This window comes from Oryctolagus cuniculus, chromosome 21 (assembly GCF_964237555.1).
Source record: "Oryctolagus cuniculus chromosome 21, mOryCun1.1, whole genome shotgun sequence".
Taxonomy (NCBI): Eukaryota; Metazoa; Chordata; class Mammalia; order Lagomorpha; family Leporidae; genus Oryctolagus; species Oryctolagus cuniculus.
Window position 1 is genome coordinate 31,132,956 of NC_091452.1, and position 24,197 is coordinate 31,157,152.

The 24,197-nt window shown below is 52.2% G+C and overlaps 1 protein-coding gene across 1 annotated transcript in view; it reads right to left on the bottom strand.

Annotated features, from left to right (window-relative positions):
• Window positions 1-192: 192 nt before the first annotated feature.
• UPB1 (beta-ureidopropionase 1) overlaps window positions 193-24,197 on the bottom strand; it is a 40,157-nt gene continuing 16,152 nt past the window's right edge. Inside the window, exons 4-10 of the mRNA XM_002722551.5 lie at window positions 16,986-17,080; window positions 13,835-13,996; window positions 9,888-10,057; window positions 5,611-5,692; window positions 4,848-4,890; window positions 3,673-3,827; window positions 193-1,651 (exon numbers count right to left, since the gene is read on the bottom strand). Coding sequence (XP_002722597.2) covers window positions 1,568-1,651; window positions 3,673-3,827; window positions 4,848-4,890; window positions 5,611-5,692; window positions 9,888-10,057; window positions 13,835-13,996; window positions 16,986-17,080 — 791 coding nt within the window. The 3' untranslated portion in view covers window positions 193-1,567. The remainder of the gene's footprint in view (window positions 1,652-3,672; window positions 3,828-4,847; window positions 4,891-5,610; window positions 5,693-9,887; window positions 10,058-13,834; window positions 13,997-16,985; window positions 17,081-24,197) is intronic.

The window sequence follows — 24,197 nt, forward strand, 5'->3', positions numbered from 1 at the left end:
AGAGAGGCAGAGCTGGGAGGAAATACACTCAGGGGTTTGTTGTGAGGAACTGACTTGGGTAATGGGTGAGTCCTGGCTACACAAGTCTGACGACTACAGGGAAGGCTGGGGTTCTCACCGCCCCCCACCCAGCTGCCATCCACAGGCAGAACTGGGCAGAATTTCCCTTTTCTTTTTCTTTTCTTCTTCTTCTTCTTCTTCTTCTTCTTCTTTTTTTTTTTTTTTTTTTTTTTTTTTTGACAGAGTTATAGACAGAGAGAGAGACAGAGAGAAAGGTCTTCCTTCCATTGGTTCACCCCCAAAATGGCTGCTACGGCCGGCGCACTGTGCCGATCCATAGCCTCCTAGGAGCCAGGTGCTTCCTCCTGGTCTCCCGTGTGGGTGCAGGGCCCAAGCACTTGGGCCATCCTTCACTGCCTTCCGGGCCACAGCAGAGAGCTGGAGTGGAAGAGGAGCAGCTGGGACTAGAACCTGGTGCCCATATGGGATGCCGGTGCTGCAGGCGGAGGATTAACCAAGTGAGCCATGGCGCCAACCCTGCCTCCTGCCTTTTCAACTACTTGAGCCAGGCCCACCCAAGTTCATCTGGGATAATCCCACTTAGTCAATTGGTTTATAAGCTGTAATTGCATCCACAGTATACCCTCAGACAAGAACTAGATTAGTGTTCCACTGAACATCTGGGGGCTGTAGCTGAACCAGGATGACAAATCCAAAGACTGCCCCCCCCGACCTGCACCTGTGCCTATGACCCTGGGTCCACCCTCACCCTTGGTCCTAGTGCACAGACCCCAACACTGACCTCAGGGAGCTAATGAGACCTTGGGACCGGGGTGTCCCATCTGTCTGAAGTCTAATCAACCTGCACAGGCAGTGCCTGGCTGTTATTATTTTTTAAAACGTATTTGAAAGGCAGTGAGAGAGCAAGAGACAGACAGAGACAGAGACAGAGACAGAGACAGAGACAGACAGATCATATAATGGATGGCTCATGCTCTAAATGCACACAACCACCAGGGCTGGGCCAGACTGAAGCCAGAAGCCTGGGATTCTGTCTGGGTCTCTCACGTAGGTAGCAGGGACCTAAGTACTTGAGCCAGCACCTGCTGCATCCCAGGGTGCGCATTAGCTGGAAGCAGAGCTGGGATGTGAACCCCAGGACTTGCATATGGTATGTGGGTGTCCCAAGCAGGGGGCGTGCACCAAACGCCCACCCGAGCATTACTTTTTTTTTTTTAATAGAGGTAGAATTCACATCACAGCAAAGCAAATGAAATATGTCGCCATGTGCAATCCAGAGGTGTTTAGCACACAGCAACACAGGACAACCACCACCTGTATCTATCCCGAAGCATTTACAATCACCCCGAAGGAAACATTGTACCTGCTAAGCAGTGATTCCCCTCCATCCCCCCACCCCCCCACCCCCGAGCATTTTAAAGCCAACCTGGAGAGTGCGGTGTACAGGGAGAACTTGGATTGATGAGCCCACCGAGTTTGCTAATCACCCAGTGACAGAGGGCCCCACCCTACAGGCAGGTGGGGAGTGGGGGTGGGGCAGAACCAGCTACTCCCTGATGACGGTGGGGCTGTAGTTGGGTTTGACAGCTTCGGCGAGTTCCCGGGCATACATCTCGTATCTGCCCGTCATCTGAAAGTGAAACGGGCAGATGTTAGAAGTTCCTGTTCTATAAATGCTCCTCACTTATTCGCCACCACCTCCTGCCACTAGGGGGCAGCCATGAGACAGGAATGTGTCAGGCAGATGGGGGACACAGGGTTTCAGCCTGCAACAGAGGAACACCAACACGGCCCCCTCCGCTCCCCCACCCCGTGTGACTTCTCCAGGCTGGCTGGGCTGCTGTGGCAGAGTTCATCATTGACTCCCACAGCTCAGCCTCACCTGCCTGTCTAGGAGGTGTGGCCCACCCCAAGACAGGAAAGGGGAGGGTAAGCTAGGGTCCAACAGAGCCGCAGATGGGCAGTTGTCAGCCCAGGGAAGGGATGGGCAGATCTGCTCTGGGACCCCAGTCGGGATTTGAACCTGGGTCTCCTGGCTGTCTGGAGGTCTGTCCGCACCACATCTCATCCTGGACAGACAGTCTGCAGCCTGAGTGCTCTCCTGCCCTGCTTCCCAAGTCCTCGGCCGCCATGCCCATCACCACAGCTGGGAAGGCTTTCCTCTGATGAGAAAATACCGACTACAGCTCCCGTGACACTGCTTAACAGACCTGGCGGGGAGCCGGGGCTGTGGCGTGGCAGGTTAAGCTGCCACCTGCGGCACACGCGTCCTGTGTCAGGGCACCGGTTTGAGTCCTGGCTGCTTCACTTCCCATCCAGCTCCCTGCTAATGTGCCCGAGAAGACGGTAGAAGATGGCCCAAGTGATTGGGCCCCCTTGTGGCCATTTGGGGAATGAACCCACCAATGGACAATCTCTCGCTCTCTTCCTCTGTGTAACTCTGCCTCTCAGATAAGTGTCTTTCAAGATTTAGTTATTTATTTATTGAGAGGCAGAGTTACAGAGAGAGAGAGGGAGAGACAGAGAGAGAGGTCTTCCATCTGCTGGTTCACTCCCAAAATGGCTGCAGTGGCCGGAGCTGAGCTGATCAGAAGCCAGGAGCCGGGAGCTTCTTCTGGGTCTTTTTGCACCAAAATACACTTACCTTTGTATACCTTTTTTTTTTTTTTTAAGATTTGTTTATTTGAAAGACACAACTACACAGAGAGAGAGAGACATAGAGGCCTTCCAGCTGCTGGTTCACTCCCCAAATGGCTGCAACAGCCAGGGCTGGGCCAGATTGAAGCCAGGAGCCTGCAACTCCATGCGGGTCTCCCATGTGGATGGCAGGGGCCCAAGCACTCAGGGCCGTCTGCTGCTGCTTTCCCAGGTGCGTTAGCAGGGAGCTGGATCAGAAGTGGAGCAGCCGGGACTCAGTGCTCATACGGGATGCCAGTGTGGCAGGCAGTGGTCACAACCCACAGGGCCATAACCCCGGCCCCTGTGTGCCATTTTTCCATGAACTTTTTTGGAGTACTCTCGTACCACTGGACACCAGTTGAACAAACCCCTCAGCCAGGATCCCTTCCTGGGGGTCTTGGCCATGGCTACCACTGCCTCATCCCAGGAGAGCAGTTCCTGATACTCCTGCCTCTGGGGCTCCGGTCAGAGAGCAGCTGGGTTTCAGAGGCAGCACGGGCCTTTCACTTTACAACCTGGGAGCAGAAGGGGGCTTGGCGTGGCCACGCCAGGCCCAGATTCTGTTTCTCCGCCTGACCCATTTCCCACTATTGTCAGGGCCTAGACGATGGAGCCCAGCCTCGGGCAGACCCAGACGTGCACATTTATCTTGCGCTAAGTGCAAAGGCCTGGAAAGGAAAAAGGATTAGAGAAGCCAATCCACTCTATTCTCCGGACAAATGAAATTGAGATTAATTTGCGAGGAGGCGCCCAGAATCTCGGTCAGATGAGAGGAGAATTTATCGAGGCCAGCTGCTAGTCCGTGGAATGACCGGTGCTTCCTCCCCTTGGCCAGCGAGGGGGAGGGGTCCCGGTCCTGGTGTTCCACATGGAGCACTCAGGCCGGGGAGTGAGTGCATCACGTGAGCCGTGTCTGAGGGCACGGGGAGCAGGAGCAGGGCCACACGGGGCGGGGGGGACCCGGCGACCCACCTTGAAGCTCCAGACGTCATTCATCTGCCGACACAGGTTGAGGTCCAGCTCCGCCACCAGCAGCCCGTCCCGGTTACGGGAGAGCCCGGGGGTCCTGCTGCTGTCGGGGGCTGCCACGTAGCTGGAGCCGTAAAAGTAGCCAAAGTCCTTGTGAGCTGTAGAGGAGCAGAGGAAAAGGACCCGTGAGCTGGCGTGGACATGGCGTGGGCGCCGCACATCCGGGCCCCTCGGGAGGGGGCGTCCACATCACGCTCCCCGAGGTCGGGCCCAGTGGGGGGGGGGCTGCTGCAAGGAGCGCCCCTGGGAGAATTTGTAACAATCACCCTGATAGAGGTGTAGGCTCTTCACACTCAACACCAGCCACCCACAGCCCAGAGGCGGCCCAGGACTCGGGGTGGGGGTGGGGCTTCCTGTGTGAGCCACTTCCTGTGGTGGCTCTGTCCCCACTTGTCTTGCCAGCTGGGCCACCTTCCCTTCCCCCTCCACACCTCCATCGCCCCTTGCACTGGTGGTGGGAACCCCAAGCAACCGCCTGCCCCGCTCCGGAGGTGTGTGAGGAGTAGGTGGGCACAGGGGCAGGGCCCAGGGCACTCATGTCCCTGCCTCTTCTGCACCTGTGTCTGCAGGAAAGCTGGGAGTTGAGACTCTAAGACTGGGGTACAGTCTGGGGTCCAGCTTCTCTGGAGCTTGTGCAGATACGTCCAGGGCAAGAGGGTCAGAGAGGCGGCACCCAGGGCAGGGGATTCCTCACAGACGTGAGCTGGTTATTGTCCTGGGATCGAAACTATCTGTGGACCCTGGGGATACAAGGCAATCTGTGCCCATGGCGGGGTGGGGGCCGGGGGACAGAGAAAAGCAGCGGGCAGGTAAGTGTGCCAGCTGGGGGAGGGTCCCTCCGCCTTTCAGGGGGCTCGCATCATCTTCACACCAGTCCTATTTGATCCCTGTGTGGGGGCTGGAGGGAGAGGGGACGAGGTGGTCACAGCCTGGGACTGTCTATTCACACCCCGGCCACAGTCAGATTCCCATGCCACCACTGCCCAGGGGAGGTGAGGCAGAGAGGCGGCCACGCCTCTTCCCGGGTGCCAGGTGCATGCAGAGGTGGGCTGAGGAGCACAGCAGACGGCATAACGGGAGGGTGAGGCCCCCACTCCTCACCTGCTCCTGGAACTTACCCTTCTTTCCGTCTCCAGAGGTGAACTCGTGCGGGAAGTGCTCCTGTGAAATAAGTGACCTGTAGGTGGCGCCACCACTACATTCGTGCCCATTCCCTCAGCCAGGCCAGGAACAGCCGGTGAGGTAGAAAAGAAAGGTACCAGGGGGCTGTAGATGGCATTCGGGCTTGGGCCCGCCTGACCCTCTGTAAACACCAGCCTGGGGCCTTTGATGGCAGGAAGGGAGAGGGTGGGGGTCCCCAAACTCTTTTCCACGTTTTCCCCAAAGCACATCAAGTTGTGATGGGGCTATGCAAACACAGGGCTCTCTCTCTGTGGACAGGAATCAGACCGACCGCGCGTGGGACCCCCAGCTACCTCAGACTTATCAGGTGCTCTCATCCGAGCACGGATGGGACCTGAGGCGTGACAAAGAGGAAGAGGGTTAGAGACAAACGCGCCATGTCCGGTGGACAAGACAGTTCAGTGCACGGGGCCAGGTCAATGGGGCAAAAGAAACTGGCTACTCGGAGGGGACAGTTGCCTAAGACATCCCCTTTCAGAATGATTTTTTTGCTAGAAATTAAATCAGAACCAGAGAGAGAGGGCGGGCATAGTGCTATCTTTAAAGATGGCAGATCAGGCCAGTCTTGCCCCTCTTGGGACCCTCGGGCTTGGTGGCATGCACAGGAGGGAACCGGGAGCAGAGGCAGTGTGGGTGAGACAAGTCCCCACGGAGGCCACGGGATGCAGGCCTCCCCTCGGCCAGGCCTCGGAGACTGACCTCACCCACGCGGTTGATGGCACACGTGTAGCAGTGATTGGCAATGGCGGCATTCCTGGCTTCGATTGGCCATAGGGACTCGCTGTAAGAGAGGCATGGGAGGAAGCAGGTTGGCCACATCCCAGTGGAGGCTCATGCCTGGCTGCAGGGCGGGGCAGGGCCTCTCCCGTGTGGAAGGGAACTGGAAGCCGGAGGGGCTTGGAGCACCCGTGAGGGCCAAGCCTGGGCTCTAGTGCCCTGACTGGACCTTCCCTGTGTTGCCTTGGTCAGCAGCGTCCAAAGGATGGGTGGGGATTCCAGCGTAAACAAACAGAATGAAACCAAAAAGGGATTTCGGTAATAGAGCAAGGGCAGATCCTACAACAAGGTCACCGCCTCTGTGCTGTGCCGTAGCCCAGTGCCTTCTCACTTCCCTCTTCTGAACTCTTAAGTCTCCAAGCAGGGGCTCCAAGCAGGGGCACCCTGGTTCTCCACTGGCTGGGGGCCAGGGGCCAGGGGAGCCCACACAGGCCCAGCTGAGCCGTGAGCCTCAGTCCAGCAGCCACTAAAGAGGGCGTGTGCCCCGACCGGAGCCCCTGTGGCTCTGCAACATGGACGTGGCGGGCCTGCTGGTGGCTCATTATCTCTGTGTCTGAACATCACCGTGAAGATCTGGGTTGACGTGACTAACGCCCGCCCAGGAGCGCCGAGTGTCTGGGAGCAAAACGCCCTGGATTTTTCCTTCTCGTGAGCGAGCATGCACCTGGTTTCAACCAGGGCGTGGGTGGAGGGGGTGGGTGCTTGTCAAAGCCCAGTTTTCAGGAAGATTAATACGCTTTTTTGGGGGGCTCCCCCCACCCCAGCTGCTAAACCAAGCTGACAAAACTTTTAAGAAAGGATTTTTTTTACAGAGACGCACTCCTGGGTGACATTTTCCAGGAATTAAATTAAACAGACACTTGCAGGGGGACTGCCACAAAGCATCGCTCCTGTGAGTCTCCAGGGAGGGAGGAGGTCTGTGTAGCACTCAAAGCCACAGCTGGCAGCCTGTGCAGGGAGAGGCAGCCGGAGGCCTGGGAGAGCCTGGGGTGTGCGGGAACGGCGAAGTGTCCAAGGGGAGAATGGGACATTTGCCATATTCCCAGTGTAGCGTCCACAGACTCCTAAAAATAGCCACAGCGGGAAGTGGAAGGGCAGCCGGGGGCTGGGCCTGTCGCTTCCTGATGGACGGATACCAGAAGGCATATCCTCACTTGAGCCGCGCGGGACACGTCCCGGGGTTGATGAGACGACTCAATTAATCAAAGTGCATCCAGAGTCTCTTGTGTGCTTAGGGCCTGGCAGTGAGCGACGGCAGCCTGCTGGCCACAGCGCTTACACGCAACTATGGCTATCCCTGATACGGAGGGGAACGGGGGGTTCTGGAAGCTGTCATCTGAGGCTTGCGTACAGCTTAGGGGGTGGCAGGGCTGCCCAGCCCGGTGCTTACCAACACTATCAATCCTGCAAGTGACCATGTGGTGGCACCGCCCTTAGGACACAGCTTGGGACGCCTGCACCGCGTCTCGTAGTCCTAGGTTTTGGGTCCCAGCTCTGCTTCCAATCCATCTCCCTGCTGATGCATCTCCTGGGAGGCAGCAGATGACGGCTCAAGTACTCGGGTCCCTGCCACCCATGTCGGAGATCCTGCCGGAGCTCTGGGCTCCTGGCTTTAGCCTGGCCCAGTCATGGCTGCTGTGGACATTTGGGGAGTCAACTGATAGCCAGAAGATCTCTTTTCTCTGTCTCTCTCTCTGTTTATGCTTCAAATGCAATGGAAATTTTGAAAAATTTAAAAAAGAGATTCATTTATCATTTTAATAAGAAAATCACCCAGAACCCTATTGTCCTCCTAAACCCCCTGCCGTCCTTTTGCTGCCACCCTTGCTGACCGTGCTTGTCTGCAGGCAGGGACATTTCTCCTGAGTTCCGACTGCAGCCTGCATGCCTCTTCTCATTGCTCTAGGCTTCTGTCGTGATGCCACATTATCTTCATAATGACTCCTTTTAGTGGCAATAACCCACGGGAGAGATGGGCTGAAATTTACTTAACCCTGACATTTCTCTGGCTGCCAGCTCTTCTATGACAGACGATGCTGTCATAAACATCTTCACAGGTCCAGCCTTGCCCTGCCCTGCCCTGCCCACACCACAGTTCCAGGAGAACCATTCCCCGGTCAAAGGCCACGGGTCCTTAGGAACTCACAAAATGTGATGCTTTCCAAAGGACCCGTGGCAGCTTCTACTGCCAGCCCTGGAAGCAGAGGCTTGGCTGTGTCCCGGCTCGGGCAGGAAAATCAGTCACCTCCAATCAGCCTACCAGGCTGTGGAAGACCCAAGCCTGGCCCAGCCCCAGTGGCTGGCATTTGGGGATTCAACCAGCAGATGAAAGCTCTTTCGCTCTTGTGTTCTCTCTCTCTCTCTCTCTCTCTCTCTCTGTCACTCTTCCTTCCAAATAAGTGAATGAATAAATACTTTAAAAAGAGAAGCATGGCTTTCAAAAAGTTTTGTACCAAAATAAACTCATCGTTTAACTTCCCTTTTCCATGAACTACCTTGAATTTCAAAAGGAGAGAGCAAGAGCGAGAGGGACAGAGATCTCCCATCCTCTGATTCACTACCCAGACGCCCACAACAGGCAAAGCCAGGAGCCAGGAATTCAATCTGGGTCTCCCACCCAGCGACTCGAAACATCACCCGCTGCTGTCTCCCAAGGTGCAGGTTAGCAGGAAGCTGTGATCTGCAGTGGAGCTGGGATTCGAACCCAGGGGCTCTATCCAACATGGGACATGATATCTTAATATCAAGAACGTTCTGAAGTCCCCTCTACAGGTCACATTTCTGACATTCAGAATTTAGCAAGAGTAAGGACAAGAGGGGGAGAGAGGTGTGGGTTAACAGAGAACTCAAAACAGCCCAACCTGGACACCCCCTTCACAGAGGGAATGGGCAGCCCCATTGCCTGCTGGGACCCCAGATGGCCAGAACCCCAGCTAGTGAAAGCCAGCATCTACCTCCTGCTTTGGAGGAACTGAGATGGGGAGAAAAGTATTTGCATATAAATTCCTAGAGCTGTGTTACATGCAATGATGCAAAACCGGAAACCACCCCAGTGCTCAGCCACTGGGGAAGAGAAGAGGCAGGAACACAGGTGTGTGGGCTTGTCTCAGCTAGTAGGACGAGGGGCCCTAGAGGGTCCAGGAGCCCTGCCCCCGCCACTGTTCCTAGCCCTGCTGGTCTACAGTAGTTAGTAGAGGATGAGGCAGACACTGAAACACCTGCCAATAGGAGGTTAAAAAAGAAAATGCTTCATGGACTACAGAAAACTTTCCTGGGCTGACCTACTTCTTAGTTTTTCAATTTTCCAATTTATTTTAAAGACAGACAGACAGACAGACAAAGAGAGAGAGAGAGAGGAGAGAGAGAGAGAGAGAGGAGAGAGAGAGAGAAGAGAGGAGAGAGGAGAGAGGAGAGGGAGGGGGGAGAGAGGAGAGGGAGGGGGGAGAGAGGGAGAGAGGGAGAGAGGGAGAGAGGGAGAGAGGGAGAGAGGGAGAGGGAGAGAGAGAGAGAGAGAACCTTCCATTCACTGGGTTATTCTCCAAATGCCCACAATAGCCAGGGCTGTGCCAAGAGCCTGGAGTTCAATCCAGGTCTCCTATGGGGGTGGCAGGAACCTAAGCCCTGCTGCCTTCCCAGGGTGCACACGAGGAGGGAGCTGGATTGGAAGTGGAGCAGGCACTCGGACCAATCACTCCAGTATGAGGTTCGGTCACCCCGCGTGCAGCAGGGGCAGAACCGCTGCACCAAACGCTTGCCTCCTGGGAACCTCCTCAGCTCCAATTCCCTCGCCTGTTCCTTTCCGCAACTGAATGTCCACCCTCGCTATGCCTGACACTGCAGACGCAAGGATCAGGAATCCCAGGCCCCTCGCATAGAAGCGCTCTCTGGCCAGGGCCCTGCGAACCCCCAGGCACTCAGAGTTGGAGCCTTCTGAATCCCTGAAGGTTAAGGGAAGGGTAGGGGCGGCACTCTCAAGCCCAGTGTACAGAATCATAGCAAAGGTGGGTGGTTTCTATGGCGTGGCTGTTGCAGGAAGTGGGGCTGTCACTGTCACACTGAGAATTCTTTTTGCCAAGAAGCCGGCGATGCGGACGACATAAAATCCCAGGGCTCTGCTCTGTCACAACGTCCTAGTGCCGAACCTACCGGACCTGCGCTGGCCCCGAGACGCACCCCCCAGACCCTGTCTGCCAAGCGACCTGAGCGCCCCGATGGTGGCCGAGGGGTTGAAGATGATCTCGGCGCCATTGATGCTGTACATGAGCCAGTTGAGGGGGTGGTGCCGCCCGTAGCAGATGTTCACGGCGATTTTCCCGAACTGCGTCTCGAACACGGGGTGGCCTAGGTTCCCCTCCATGTAGTAGGTCGACTGGAAAACAGAAAGCCCCACATTGGTTCCCTCTGAACCGTAAAATATCCCTTTCTTTAGACTTGGCAGACAAAAAAAAAAAAAAAAAAAGAAAAAAGAAAACCGACACAAAAACAAGCCAGGCCTAAGGGGAAATCTCCCTTGAGCATTTATTCACGATTTCTCTTGTGATACATAAAAAAAAAAAAATTTCCCTGGGACTGGTGCTGTGGGGTAGTGGGTAAAACCGCAGCCTGCAGTGCCGGCATCCCATATGGGTGCAAGTTCGAGTCCCGGCTGCTTCACATCTGATCCAGCTCTCTGCTTCTCTGCTGTGGCCTGGGAAAGCAGTAGAGTCCTTGGGTCCCTGCACCAATATGGGAGACCCAGAAGAAGCTCCTGGCTTTGATCGGCACAGCTCCAGCCGTTGTGGTCATCTGGGGAGTGAACCAGCAGATGGAAAACCTCTCTCTCTGCCTCTCTCTAACTCTGCCTTTCAAATAAATACATAAATCTTAAAAAACATCCCAAAGCAACTCTGATATTGTTTTGAGGATAAGCCACAGTGAGGTTTCAATCATTGGAGAACTGTCGGGTAAGGTTTGTGCAATGTCCTCACCAAGCTCGTGCCCTTGAACTGATGGTGGCGCTGAGGGAGCCCCCCCTGCTCCATCCGTTCCAAAAACCCACCCAGCTGCTAAGCCCCGACCTGAGACAGCCTGAAAAAGGTCTTTCTCTACACAGTGCCTTGGGCAGTCTTTCTAGGATTAGGCACTTCAGGGCAGGACAGGCAGACCCATCCTTCCCTGGGGTGTGGGCCCTGGGACATCATCAGGGACAGCCCTGAGGGAGGCTGGAGGGCAAGTCAGGTCCGGTCCCAGTTGTATCTGCTCCTGGAGCCTTTCAAAGCCTCTCTCCACTCTTGTCTTTTTCTTTTTTCTTTTCTTCTTCTTTTTTTTTTTTTTTTTTTTTTTTTTGACAGGCAGAGTGGACAGTGAGAGAGAGAGACAGAGAGGAAGGTCTTCCTTTTTCCGTTGGTTCACCCCCACTTTGGCTGGTGCACCGCGCTGATCCGAAGCCAGGAGCCAGGTGCTTCTCCTGGTCTCCCACGCGGGTGCAGGGCCCAAGGACTTGGGCCATCCTCCACTGCACTCCCAGGCCACAGCAGAGAGCTGGACAGGAAGAGGAGCGACCAGGACAGAATCTGGTGCCCCGACCAGGATTAGAACCCAGTGTGCTGGTGCTGCAGGCGGAGGATTAGCCTATTGAGCCAAGGCACCGGCCTTCTTCTTCTTCTTCTTTCTTTTCTTTTCTTTTTTTTTTTTTTTTTTTAAGATTTGTTTATTTATTTGAAAGTCAGAGTTACAGAGAGAGAGGAGAGGCAGAGAGAGAGACGGGGTGGGGGGTGTCTTCCATCCGATGGTTCACTCCCCAGTTGGCCACAATGGCCGGAGCTGCACCAATCCAAAGCCAGGAGCCAGGAGTTTCTTCCTGGTCTCCAATGTGAGTGCAGGGTCCCAAGGACTTGGGCCATCTTCTACTGCTTTCCCAGGCCATAGCAGAGCTCTGGATCGGAGGAGGAGCAGCTGGGACTAGAACCGGCGCCCATATGGGATGCCAGTGCTTCAGGCCAGTGTGTTAACCCACTGCGCCACAGCGCCGGCCCCTCTCCACTTCTTTCAAAGTTGACCACAACCAAGCAGACCACCAGGACGTGTGCAGGTGGCAGACACTGGAGCAGGCCCTGCAGGGCTGAAGCCAGCCCTATGCTTTCTGCAGGAAGCTAAAGATTAATCCCAGAATAAACAGGGGAGGGCTGGTCCTCCAACACCCACCTGCAACTGTTACTAAGAGACACTGGGTTTGTCTTTTGTTTAGGAGAACCGGGACTGGCGCTGCTGCCTGTTTCTCATGCACCTGAGTGGCTGGGACCCGTGATCAGGGAGGGGAGGAGGTGGAAGGACTGGGGACGTCACTTCCGGAATGACTGTGTTTCTGACCAATCAAGCTCAGAGTTAATATCTTGGGTATTGGATAGAATTCATTTCTCTCCTTCACAGGCCACCCTCTCTGCCTCACCACCCATGAAATGGCATTAACCAATCCAAACTCCCACCCTGATCATGGGGTGCAGCTACCTGTGCAGGCACTTGTGCAGGTACCCACACTACCACCCCATCCCACCCTACCCCCACCCCCCACCAACAGCTGTGATGGGCTTGGAATTTCAAAGAACTTCAAATTATGCTGCTCTAATCATTACACTTACATGGGGACACTTCAGAAAGTCTGTGGAAAATGAAGATAAAGGCCGGCGCCACGGCTAAATAGGCTAATCCTCCGCCTAGTGGTGCCAGCACACCGGGTTCTAGTCCCATTTGGGGCACTAGATTCTGTCCCGGTTGCCCCTCTTCCAGTCCAGCTCTCTGCTGTGGCCAGGGAGTGCAGTGGAGGATGGCCCAAGTCCTTGGGCCCTGCACCCAATGAGAGACCAGGATAAGCGCCTGGCTCCTGCTCTCGGATTGGCGTGGTGCGCCGGCCGCAGTGCGTCAGCCATGGCGGCCATTGGAGGGTGAACCAACGGCAAAGGAAGACCTTTCTCTCTGTTTCTCTCTCTCACTGTCCACTCTGCCTGTTAAAAAAAAAAAAAAAAAAAAAAGAAGACAAATTTGTGTTGTAAAAGCTGAAATCCATTCTTCATAATATGCATTTTACATGAACTCTTTAAAAAATTTACTTATTTGAAGGGTAGTGGGCGGGGGGCGGGGGGAGGTAGAGAGGGAGGCAGGCAGAGATGTTCCATCCACTGATGCCAGGAGCCTGGAGCTTCTTCCAGGTCTCCCATGTGGGTGCAGAGGCCCAAGGACTTAAGCCATGTTCTGCTGCTTTTCCAGGCTCATTAGCAGGGAGCTGGATCAGAAGTGGAGCAGCCGGGGTGGGAACCGTCGCCCTTATGGGATGCTGGCAACACAGGCAGTGGCTTTAGCCGCTATACTACAATGCTGGAGCCCAGGAGCTTTTACAAGACACTCATAAATGGGGACTCAAAAGATTATGGCACCAAAATAATCATTCCATTCCATTTGCCACCAACTTTCTGAAGTGCCCTTGTACTGAAATGTCACTCCCTACACACGCACATTTTCCATCAATTAACATACATGTATAGTTTTTGAAAAGAAGAATTTCAGGAAGTCAAATCAAGGTTATGCTGAAAGACATACAAATAGGCGCTGTGCCAAAAGCTGTTCTGGGACTCACTGAAGGGTTCTGTCCGTCAGGGGGATGAAAGGAGACGTGAGGAATCACACTATGCTGTGACATCGTGCGATGTGGAGTGTGGCCTCGCACAGACCTTCCTCCACTTCCCAACACACGCACACACACACACATGTGCAATGTGGAGCGTGGCCTCGTGCAGACCTCCCTTCACGCCCCAACACACACACACACGTGCAATGTAGAGTATGACCTTACACAGACCTCCCTCCACCCCCCAACATACACCTGTGATGTGGAGCGTGGCCTCACACAGACCTCCCTCCCCCCAATACACATACATGCACACACACACAAAACACACATGCAATATTGAGTGTGACCTCACACAGACCTCCCTCCACCCCCCAACATACACCTGTGATGTGGAGCATGGCCTCACACAGACCTCCCTCCCCCCAATACACATACATGCACACACACACAAAACACACCTCACACAGACCTCCCTCCACCCAACACACACAGACACACACACACACACACACACACACACGGGGGTGGCCACAGGCAGCACACCTCGTTGAAATCGCCCACTCTGGGGATGTGGTTTTTCCTCGTCTTCCCCAGGACGGTTCCAGAACTCGAGATCACCACAGCTGTGTTCCACAAGACGTCCCCGTGGTTTCTGTCTCGCTCCAGGATGGGGGACACCACCACCATCTCGTGCTTCTTGGCCAGCTGGGAAAAAAAAATGCAGACAACAGCAGAGTCCTGATTTCAAATCCATCATCACAGGGTTGTTGTTTTTTTTTTAATTGGGGAGGCATTCAATGATCCTGCTAAATAATCAGGCTTGGTTCAGAGCTGTGACATGCACGTTTGTTGTCTGGAATACTAAATGTCGGCATCGTGCTGGTGCTCACACTCAGCCAAGAAAGAGTAAGCTCTGCCCTTGGGCACTGCTGCTGGGAACAGCACAACGGTGCAGCCACCACAGAAAACCAGACGGGGGGCCGTCAAGAAGCCTGGAAATAAAATTACCGTAGGATCCGACCCAGCAATCCCACTCCTGGGGATAGGGTCCAAAGAAGAAAAAGCAAAGTCTCAAAGAGATATGAGGACATCCATGTTCATAGTCACAGTACATCGACTGCCACAGCCAAGAGGCAAAAGCAGCCCAAGCGTCCAACAGACGGATGCAGCAACCAAATGTGGAATAATCAACTGGGGAGTGAACCAGCAGATGGAAGACACCTCTCTCTCTCTCTCTGCCTCTCCCTCTCCCTCTCCCTCTGTGCCTCTCCCTCTCTGTGTAACTCTGACTTCCAAATAAATAAATAAATAAATCTTTTAAAAAAGAAATCATTAAAAAATAAATCTTAAAAAAAGGTGTGATGTGCTACATTAAGTTAGACAGTCCAAAAAAGGCACATACTGTGCAATTCCACTTATTTAAGGTACCTAAAACAATCAAATGCACAGAATCAGAAAGCAGGATGGTGGTTGCTAGGAGCCAATGGCAGGGAGGAACAGGGAGCTATTGTTTAATGGGTACAGAGTCTCAGGTTTGCAAGATGCAAAATGTTTGGAGAGCTGATGCATGCCAATGTGAATGCACACTACACTACTGAACTATACGCTGAAAATGGTGAATATGGTAATTTTTTTAAAAAAATTATTTTTATTTGAGAGGCAGAAGAAAAGGGAAAAAACGTGCATCCTCTGGTTCACTCCTCAAATGCCTGTGACAGTCCCAGGGCTGGGCCAGGCTGAAGCTGTGAGCCAGGGGCTCAATCCAGGTCAGCATCAGAGAACGAACTACTTGAGCCGTCCAAGCAGTTGGGTCATCCATGTGGCCATCCAAGGATGGCATATTAGCAGGAAACTGGAATCAGAGGCCAGGGCCAGGACCCAAACCTGCGTGCACTGATATGGGGCGCAGGTGTCTCAAGCGGCATCTTAACTGCTAGGCCAAACACTCATTCCATTGGTAAATTATATATAGATATATTTATAATATATATAAAATTATATGTAAATATATAATTACATATAATTATTTTTCACATATACACACACACAAAAAAAACCCAAAATACACACACACACACACACACACATCTCACGTACACCAAGAGAACCACAAAGGCTCTCTGGCACTGTCCTAGTCTGTTCCGTGCAGCTGGAACAGAACGTTCCAGACTGGGTAATTCCTATTTCTTCCCTTCAGGCTGGAGTCCAAGATCGAGGTCCACGTCTGACGGAGGTCATCATGCGGCATCACCCCAAGATGGGAAGAGGAAAGGGGAGACAGCAAAAAGGGATGGAGCTCATCTGCCCGACGAGCCCAGACTCACGATGACAACGTGAGCCCACCCATGGGCGCAGTCTTCATGACCGAATCGCCTGTTAGAGGCCACACCTCCCCGTGCCGTGGCACTGAGGATGAAGTCTCTGATACCTGAACTTGAGGGACACAGTCAAACCAGGGCAGGCACCAGCTCCTGACTCCAGATTCCTGTTACCGTGCATCCGGGGAGGCAGCGGTTGATGGCTCGAGTGACAATGCCTGGAAGCATCCCCGATGGTCATCTGTCCTCAGTTCTAATTTGTCTGGCATCACCCCTGGCTGGGACACCGGGAGAGGGGAAGAGGCACGCTACGGAGCAACGTCAGGGGCCGTAATGAGGGCAATCTCGGAGCCTGCACCCTTCCTGTGCACTGGCCCCTTGCACCAGCACCCACTCCTGCCCGTCTCCAGTCCTGGCCCAGGCTTATCATCGACAAGCGCCCCCTTGCCAGTTTTCAAGAAACAGACAGCCTAGAGATTGAAGAAGGCCTCCTCCCCCCACCACTTGTAGCCAGAGAACACTGATGTTTGAAATCACAACCGAGTACTGAATAAAAAATCACCAGGCTACAGCTCGGCCCAAAGAAACCCCTGTGAAGCCTGAAAGAGAACAAGGAGACACGGAAGGGCTCTTTTGTTAGAGGTGGAAACAAGGGTCAGTTATCACGTGCCACCTCTTTGTCATTTTTTAAAATAACAGCTTGATTAAGATATAATCCGTATAGCAGAAATCTCACCCTTTTCAAGCGTGCAATTCAGTGGGTTTTTTAGTATATTCACAGAGTTGTGCAACTGTCGCCACAACCTAATTTTAGGACATTTTCGTCACCCCAAAGGGAAACCCTGTACAGATTCGTAGTCGCTCCCCTCCCCCCCACCCTTTGCCCGTGGCAATCGCTAATGTGCTTCCTCTCTCTCCAGACCTGCCATTCCGGACAGCTCATATAAATGCGACCAAACAACATCCATTACGAGGTTTTAATCAGGAAAAATCAAAACCAATTTCTACACTGATGAGACAGGCCATGCGGGGAAGCTGGTGTGGTTTCTGCGAGCAGCAAGTGCGGGAGGCAGAGCTCTGGACGAGGAATCAACACCCCCGGGCCCCGGGGGCCGGCTGCAGCTCTTACTACGGGAGTCGTGTGCCCCTCAGGCCTCCGTGCCTCATGGCTCCCTCAACTGAAAAAGCCACCAAAAGCTGATTTTAAGTGGACATACACTAAAAAAAAAGGCAGCAAATAGTTGTATCTAATTTTATCAAGTAAAACAAGCACCAAACAGGTGCGTTTTCCATGGTGAAGGACTACAGCTGTGGCCGGGCTCTGAGACTTACACACGTTTGGTGGCTGTGCCATGGGCACAGTTTGCGTGTCATACCTTCTGGCAGAATCTGGTGGTGGGCCCATCCTCAGCTGACTCTGCAAATTCTGTCCAAGGAAGCTTCTCTCTCGTACAGAAGGCAAAGGGCATGGCTGTTGGGAAGAGAGAGGTCAGGATCAATCCAATGTGCATGACCTCTCGGGGTCAAGGGCTCCTTGGTCCAGCAGCAGGAAATCACAACAGAATAGAAGTCCAAGGCCTAGCTTCTGAGTGCAGATGTTCATTAACAAGTGAATAGATTAACATCATGTGATCTATCCATACGATGGAATATTACTCTGCCTTAAAAAAGGGATTTCTGGGAGCCAGCGCTGTGGGGTAGTGGGTAAGGCCGCTGCCTGCAGTGCAACATCCCATATGGGCACTGGTTTGAGTCCTGGCTGCTCCACTTCCAATCTAGCTCTCTGCTGTGGCCTGGGAAAGCAGTGGAAGATGGCCCAACTCCTTTTTTTTTTTTTTTTTTTTTTTTTTTTTTTTGACAGGCAGAGTGGACAGTGAGAGAGAGAGAGACAGAGAGAAAGGTCTTCCTTTTGCCATTGGTTCACCCTCCAATGGCCGCCGCGGCCGGCGCACCACGCTGATCCGATGGCAGGAGCCAGGTACTTATCCTGGTCTCTCATGGGGTGCAGGGCCCAAGCACTTGGGCCATCCTCCACTGCACTCCCTGGCCACAGCAGAGAGCTGGCCTGGAAGAGGGGCAACCGGGACAGAATCTGGCGCCCCGACCGGGACTAGAACCCGGTGTGCCAGCGCCACAAGGCGGAGGATTAGCCTAGTGAGCCACGGCGCCGGCAATGGCCCAACTCCTTGGAACCCTGCACTCGTAAGCAGGACATGGAAGAAGCTCCTGGCTCCTGGATTCAGATGGTCCCAGCTCCAGCCATTGAGATCATCTGGGGAGTGAACCAGTGGATGGAAGACCTCTCTCTCTCTCTGCCTTTGCTTCTCAGTAACTCTGCCTTTCAAGTAATAAATGTTAAAAAAAAAAACAAAACAAAACACAGGATTTCTGACATATGCTGCAACAGCATGAGAAGCCAAAGCAGAGAGACACATAAGGACACACACAGTCAGCTCTTCACATCCCATTCTGCATTCTTGGATTCCGCTATGGATTCAAAATATTTGGGGTGGGAGGGTGGGTACAGTGGGAAGAATCACCATGTTCCTAAAGTTGTAATTATAAAATGTATGAAATTGTATTCCTTAAATAAAAAGTTTCTGGAGAAAAAAAATATTTGGGATGCCAGCATCCCATTTGGGACTGCTGGTCCAAGTCCTAGCAGCTCTGCTTCCAATCCAGCCCCTTGCTGATATGCCTGGAAAAGCAGCCGATGGCCCAAGTAGAGCCCCTGCCATCCACATGGGAGACTTGGTTGGAGTTCTTGACTCCTGGCTTCAGCCTGGCCCAGCCCTGGCTGTTGCAGCCATTTGAGGAATGAACCAGTGGCTGGAAGATCTTTCTGTCTCTCACTCTGTCTTTCAAATAATAAAGTTTTAACAATGCAGTCATTTAATAACCTCACAAGAAATTTGGGGACCACTGGACAGGATGAGTATCTCAAAGGATTAATGCCTTATTCCCATGATTTCTAGCTAGACCCCACCAGGAGCCTTATTCAGTAGGAAATGTCATCAAACCCACCTGCCTCTGCTTGCTTGGTTTTCAAACAATGAGCACACACACACAATAACAAGCCTAAGGTGTCTGTCACCCCCCATGCATACCAGGTTCACAATGGCAGTTTCCTGTGTTGGGAACGGAGGGGAAGGGGCTGGGGTAGGCATGGGCTCATTGGCTGCACGTGTCATATTGCTGCAGCCCCAGCCACACTTGGAGGGTCTGCAACAAATGGAGTTTCTTTAATTTTAATATACCTGAAAGGGAGAGAGCAAGAGCGCTGTTTCACCATCTGTTCACTCCCCCAAATGCCTTCCACAGCCAGGGCTATGCCAGGCCAATGCTAGGTGCCTGGAACTCAGTCTTGGTCTCTCATGAGGATGGAAAGAACCCTAATAATTGAGTTATCACTGCTGCCTTCCAGAGCATACATTAACAGGAAGCTGGACCAGACGCGGAACTGGGACTTGCTGATATGGGATGCGGGCTTTGGAAGTGGTGTCTCAACTGCTGTGCCCAGTGCTTGCCCTTGAAGTTATCTTTGGTGTCCGCCAGTCTGCTGGGGTGAAACTTTTTAAAGTTGTGGTTGGAAAGCTTTTATTCAATAAATATAAATTTCATAAGTACAACTTTTGGAATATAGCAGTTTTTCCCCCCATACCCACCCTCCCACCCCCATTCCCATCCCACCTCCTACCCCCTCTCCCATCCCATTCTTCATTAAGATTCATTTTCAATTATCTTTATATTCAGAAGACCAACTCTATACTAAGTAAAGATTTCAACAGTTTGCACCTACACAGACACACAAAATATAAAGTACTGTTTGAAGATTAGTTTTATCGTTAATTCTCATAGTACAACTCATTAAGGACAGAGGTCCTACATGGGAAACAAGAGTACAGTGACTCCTGCTGTTGATTTAACAATTGACACTCTTATTTATGATGTCAGTGATCACCTGAGGCTCTTGTCATGAGCTGCCAAGGCTATGGAAGCCTTTTGAGTTCCACAAACTCCATCATTATTTAGACTGGGCCATAAGCAAAGTGGAGGTTCTTTCCTCCCTTCAGAGAAAGGTACCTCCTTCTTTGATGGTCCCTTCTTTCCAATGGGATCTCACTCACAGATTTTTCATGTAGACTTTTTTTTGGTCACAGAGTCTTGGCTTTCTATGCCTGAAATGTTCTCATGGGCTTTTTAGCCAGAACCGAATGCTTTAAGGGCTGATTCTGGGGCCAGAGTGCTGTTTAGGGTGTTTGTCATTCTGTGAGTATGCTGTGTGGTCTGCTTCCCATGTTGGATCATTCTCTCCTTTTAAATTCTACCTATTATTATGGAGTGAACTTGTATCTCACTGCCATGAAATGTGTGTCTCCTATCACCTGGCTACACTTCACGGGCCATTCTGGGTTCATCTTCTACATTTTTGCTCCTCCCTCTCCTGTTTCCCCCTGGGTTGTACCAGGATTTCAATTTTATTCCCCCACAAACGTAAGAACTCAAAACAGAGGCATAAATACAGTGAGAGCAGGATGTATTTAAAAGAGAGACAGAGTGAACATACACATTCACACATGAGTGTGGGTAACCCCACATGGAGAGATACCCATTGTGAGTGGGTCAGAGACCTACCTAGAAACAGAAAGAGAGAGGTGGCTAGAGAAGGACCCATAAGAGTAGTTCAGAAGCCAAGAACAAAAGAATGGCTGCTCCCATGTTATCAGTCTCTCAAGGATAAGAGATGATGCAAATGGGGTACAGTTTAGTGTGTGTGCAGGCATGCATGCACTTTCTGGGAGTTTCAGTGGGCTTCCATATAGAGCTTAATTTCCATATGGCCATCATGGTATCTCCTCCTTCCTGGTCCTGGATGAGACACAAGTGCATTATGGGAAAGTAGGCATTACAATGCATCATTACATGGAAATTATAAAAAAAAAATATTTCCAGCTTTATTTATTGCCACCTAACTCCCTGGCTAGTTCCCTTCTATCAGGTATACTCTTGGGAGCTCTCTCTTCACAAGAACCCATATGAATTTCTTAAGTGAGATTTGTTGAACAGAAGTTTCTAGATGTCTGTTATTGTTCTAGTTCTGCACTACTATTTTTTTTGAAGATTGATTAATTTATTTGAAAGAGACAGACAGAGAAAGAATCTTCAATCCATTGGTTCGCTCCTCAAATGCCACAATGGGTGGAGCTGGGCCAACCTGAAGCCAGGAGCTTCTTCTGGGTCTCCCATGTGGGTGCAGGGGCCCAAACACCTGGACCATCTGCTGCTGCTTTCCCAGGCCCATTAGCAGGGAGCTGGGCTGGAAGTAGAACAGCCAGGACTTGAATTGGTGTCCATATGGGATGCCGGTATAGCAGGCAGCAACTGAACCTGCGGAGCCACAATGCCGGCCCCACTGACTACCTTCTGAGGAGGATTTACAGAAAACCACATGATGTGTCCGGGAACCATTTAATTGGCCTTGGTAAGGGTTGCATGGTCTACTTGGGAGTGACAATTGGAGTCAGCATTTCCCAAAAGCCAGACACGAGCTGAGCCTAACAGGCAACAGGTGTGACCCTCCACGTCTCAGTCTCCTGGCTCCTTCCAGTCCCAGTGACTGTGCCACCACCTACGGCCCCACCACCATCATGGCCACCATTGTCAGCCCTGCCCCAGGGGCCTTGGTGCCGAGCTCAAGGTCCCCCAGGCTCCCTTCAGTGAAGGGGGATGAACTATTTTAAGGAAGCAAACAAAAAAGAAAAAAAAAAGCTGTTGATAACAAAAATGCTCCTTAATGACCATTAATTCTCAGCCTTTAGAGCATTAGGAGTGACTCAAGGGCCCCGAGAGAATACAGCGGCCCATTCTGAAAAGGGCTCCAGATCCCTCCACTTCCCTTTAATGGCTTCTTTTCCTGTTTATGTGATCACTCTAATGTAAACAAACTTCCAGAAGAAGGATGTGCAGGGGAGGTCGGGCGAGGCTGGTAGCAAAGTCCCAACTTCAGTTTCTGGAGGGGAAGGGGTTCCCACACCTGATGACCCAGGCTCCTGACCTGGACCAGACTGTGCCCCCTGAAACTGCCAGTCCACAGGGAAGCAGTGAATTACAATGTGGGGTGGCCACATGGCCTCTGCTCTGCATGGTGGAATCCCCAGGGCCCCACAAAGGCCCTGATGGATGACAGGCAGTTCCAGATGAAGAGATGAAGTTGGAAAACCGTATGTATTTTTAGTACTTGTCATCACGTACCAGGGACTGTTCTGGCCACTATGCTTAAAATAGGAAAGGGAGCTGTGAAGGGGGTACTGTCACTGTGATGCAGTGGGTTAAGCCACCGCTTGCAAGCATCCTATTGGATTGCTGCAGGGTTTGAGCCCTGGCTGCTCCACTTCTGATCCAGCGTCCTGCTAACGTGCCTGGGAAGGCAATGGGAAAAGACCCAAGTACTTGGGCCTCTGCTACTGAAGTGGGAGACCAGGATGGAGTTCCTGGCTCCTGGCTTCAGCCTAGCCCAAACTTGGCTGTTGTGGCCATTTGGGGAGGGAACCAGGAGATGATGGAAGATCTCTGTCTCTTTCTTTCTCCCTGTCAATCTGCTTTTCAAATGAATCAATGAATGAATAAGTAAATCTTTTAACAAATGAGTAGGAGCAGGGATGGGAAAAGACAAACATAAATAGAAGTACTAACCTCAGGGAGCTTATGATCTAATGGAGGTAGCAGGCAAATTAAGAGCCATACAGGGGCGGGCATTTGGTCTAGTAGTTGGACATCTGCATCCCATATCACAGTGTCTGGGTTCGAGTCCCAGCTCTGGCTCTTGGCTCCAGTTTACTTTTTTGAAATTCTTACTTAGTTTTAAACAGATTCAATATGGTTTGTAGATACCATTCTAAGAGCATAATGATATCAGGAACTGTTAATGCACACCCTGGGAGGCAGCAGGAGATGACTCAAGTGTTTAGGTCCTTGCCGCCCATGTGGAAGACCCAGGTGGAGTTCTCAGCTCCTGGTCTCGGACTGGCCCAGCCCTGGCTGTTGCAGCATTTTGGGAGTGAACCAGTAGATGGGAGATCTTTCGCTTCCTCTCTCAGTCTCTCAAACAGTAAATTTTTTTTAAAAAAGAGAATATCATACAACCACAGATGAAAGTATAAATGCAGTAATAGGAAACATAGCAGAATGTCTGGGTGCAGACACAGATCACACGCGATCTTTCCTGAAGCCCCACCAACGTAACAGGAAGGAGACTTTTATGCAAAGGGGTAAACCCACAAAGACGGGGTCTTCAGAGGAGAGAGCACTGAAGCATAAGCAGCTGGCAGGCAGAGGAATGTGACGGTCTCAGATCAGAGGAAACCAAGTCCTGCCAGCAGTCAAGGAGGCCAAGGGAACCCCACTCTCCACCATGGCTCCCCAAAAGCTCCATGACCAGAGGCCACCAGGTACTCAAGAAGATGGGGAGACAGAGGGATGATGGACGGGGTAAAAGCCTGCCTAGGCAGCAGGTAGGTGCCTGGGTCTCTCCTTCACTCCAGGAGCCTGGCACCTGCCACTCTGAGCTGGGGGAGGCCAGGGGCTGCTCTCCAAAGCCAGGTCAACAGAGGGTCTCTGGGTCTGGGGAGGCCTGGGCAGGCAGAGTCAAGACACAGGGATCGAGTGAATGTCTTCGTACTCTTCCTCTGTCTGGCAGGAGAACAAAGACTCTTCTCTGGGGAATCCGAGCAGCCTGAAAAGAATGACTCAGAGCCATTCCCTTCGGGATTTATGGGGATTACTGCTCAACCAGATCATCCTATAACGGGGCTCAGTGGATGAGCCCCTCCCACAACCTCAGGGCTCAGCATGAGCTTTTTAATCCTCTGTTCTTAAAATGTAAGCAGATTAAAGGGGCTGGCGTTGTGGCATCGTGGGCTAAGATGTGGCCTGCGGCACCGGCATCCCACATGGGCACCAGTTCAAGTCCAGGCTGCTCTGCTTCCATTCCAGCTCCCTACTAATGTGCCTAGGAAAACAGCAGAAGATGGGCCAAGTCTTTGGGCCCCTGTCACCTACATGGGGAACTCAGAAAAAACTCTTGGCTTCAGCCTGACCATTGTGGCCATTTGGGGAGTGAACAAGCAAGATCTGTCTCTATCTTTCTCTCTGTAACTCTTTCAAATACATAAATAAATCTTAAAAAAAAAAAAAAAGACATCCTTCAAAAAAAAATCTAGAGAGATTTAAAAAACTGAAGTAAGGCAAACAAAAGATTTTTTTTTAATTTCCCATTAATATCCTTAGAGATAAGAAAAAAACATGGCGACCACGACGTAAGAACAAGATGTGGGCCAGTGCCGTGGCTCACTAGGCTAATCCTCTGCCTATGGTGCCGGCACTCCAGGTTCTAGTCCCGGTTGGGGTGCCGGATTCTGTCTCGGTTGCTCCTCTTCCAGTCCAGCTCTCTGCTATGGCCCGGGAGTGCAGTAGAGGATGGCCCTTGAGCCCTGCACCCGCGTGGGAGACCAGGAGGAAACAACGTGCTGGCCGTGGCGGCCACTTGTGGGGTGAACCAAAGGAAAAAGGAAGACCTTTCTCTCTGTCTC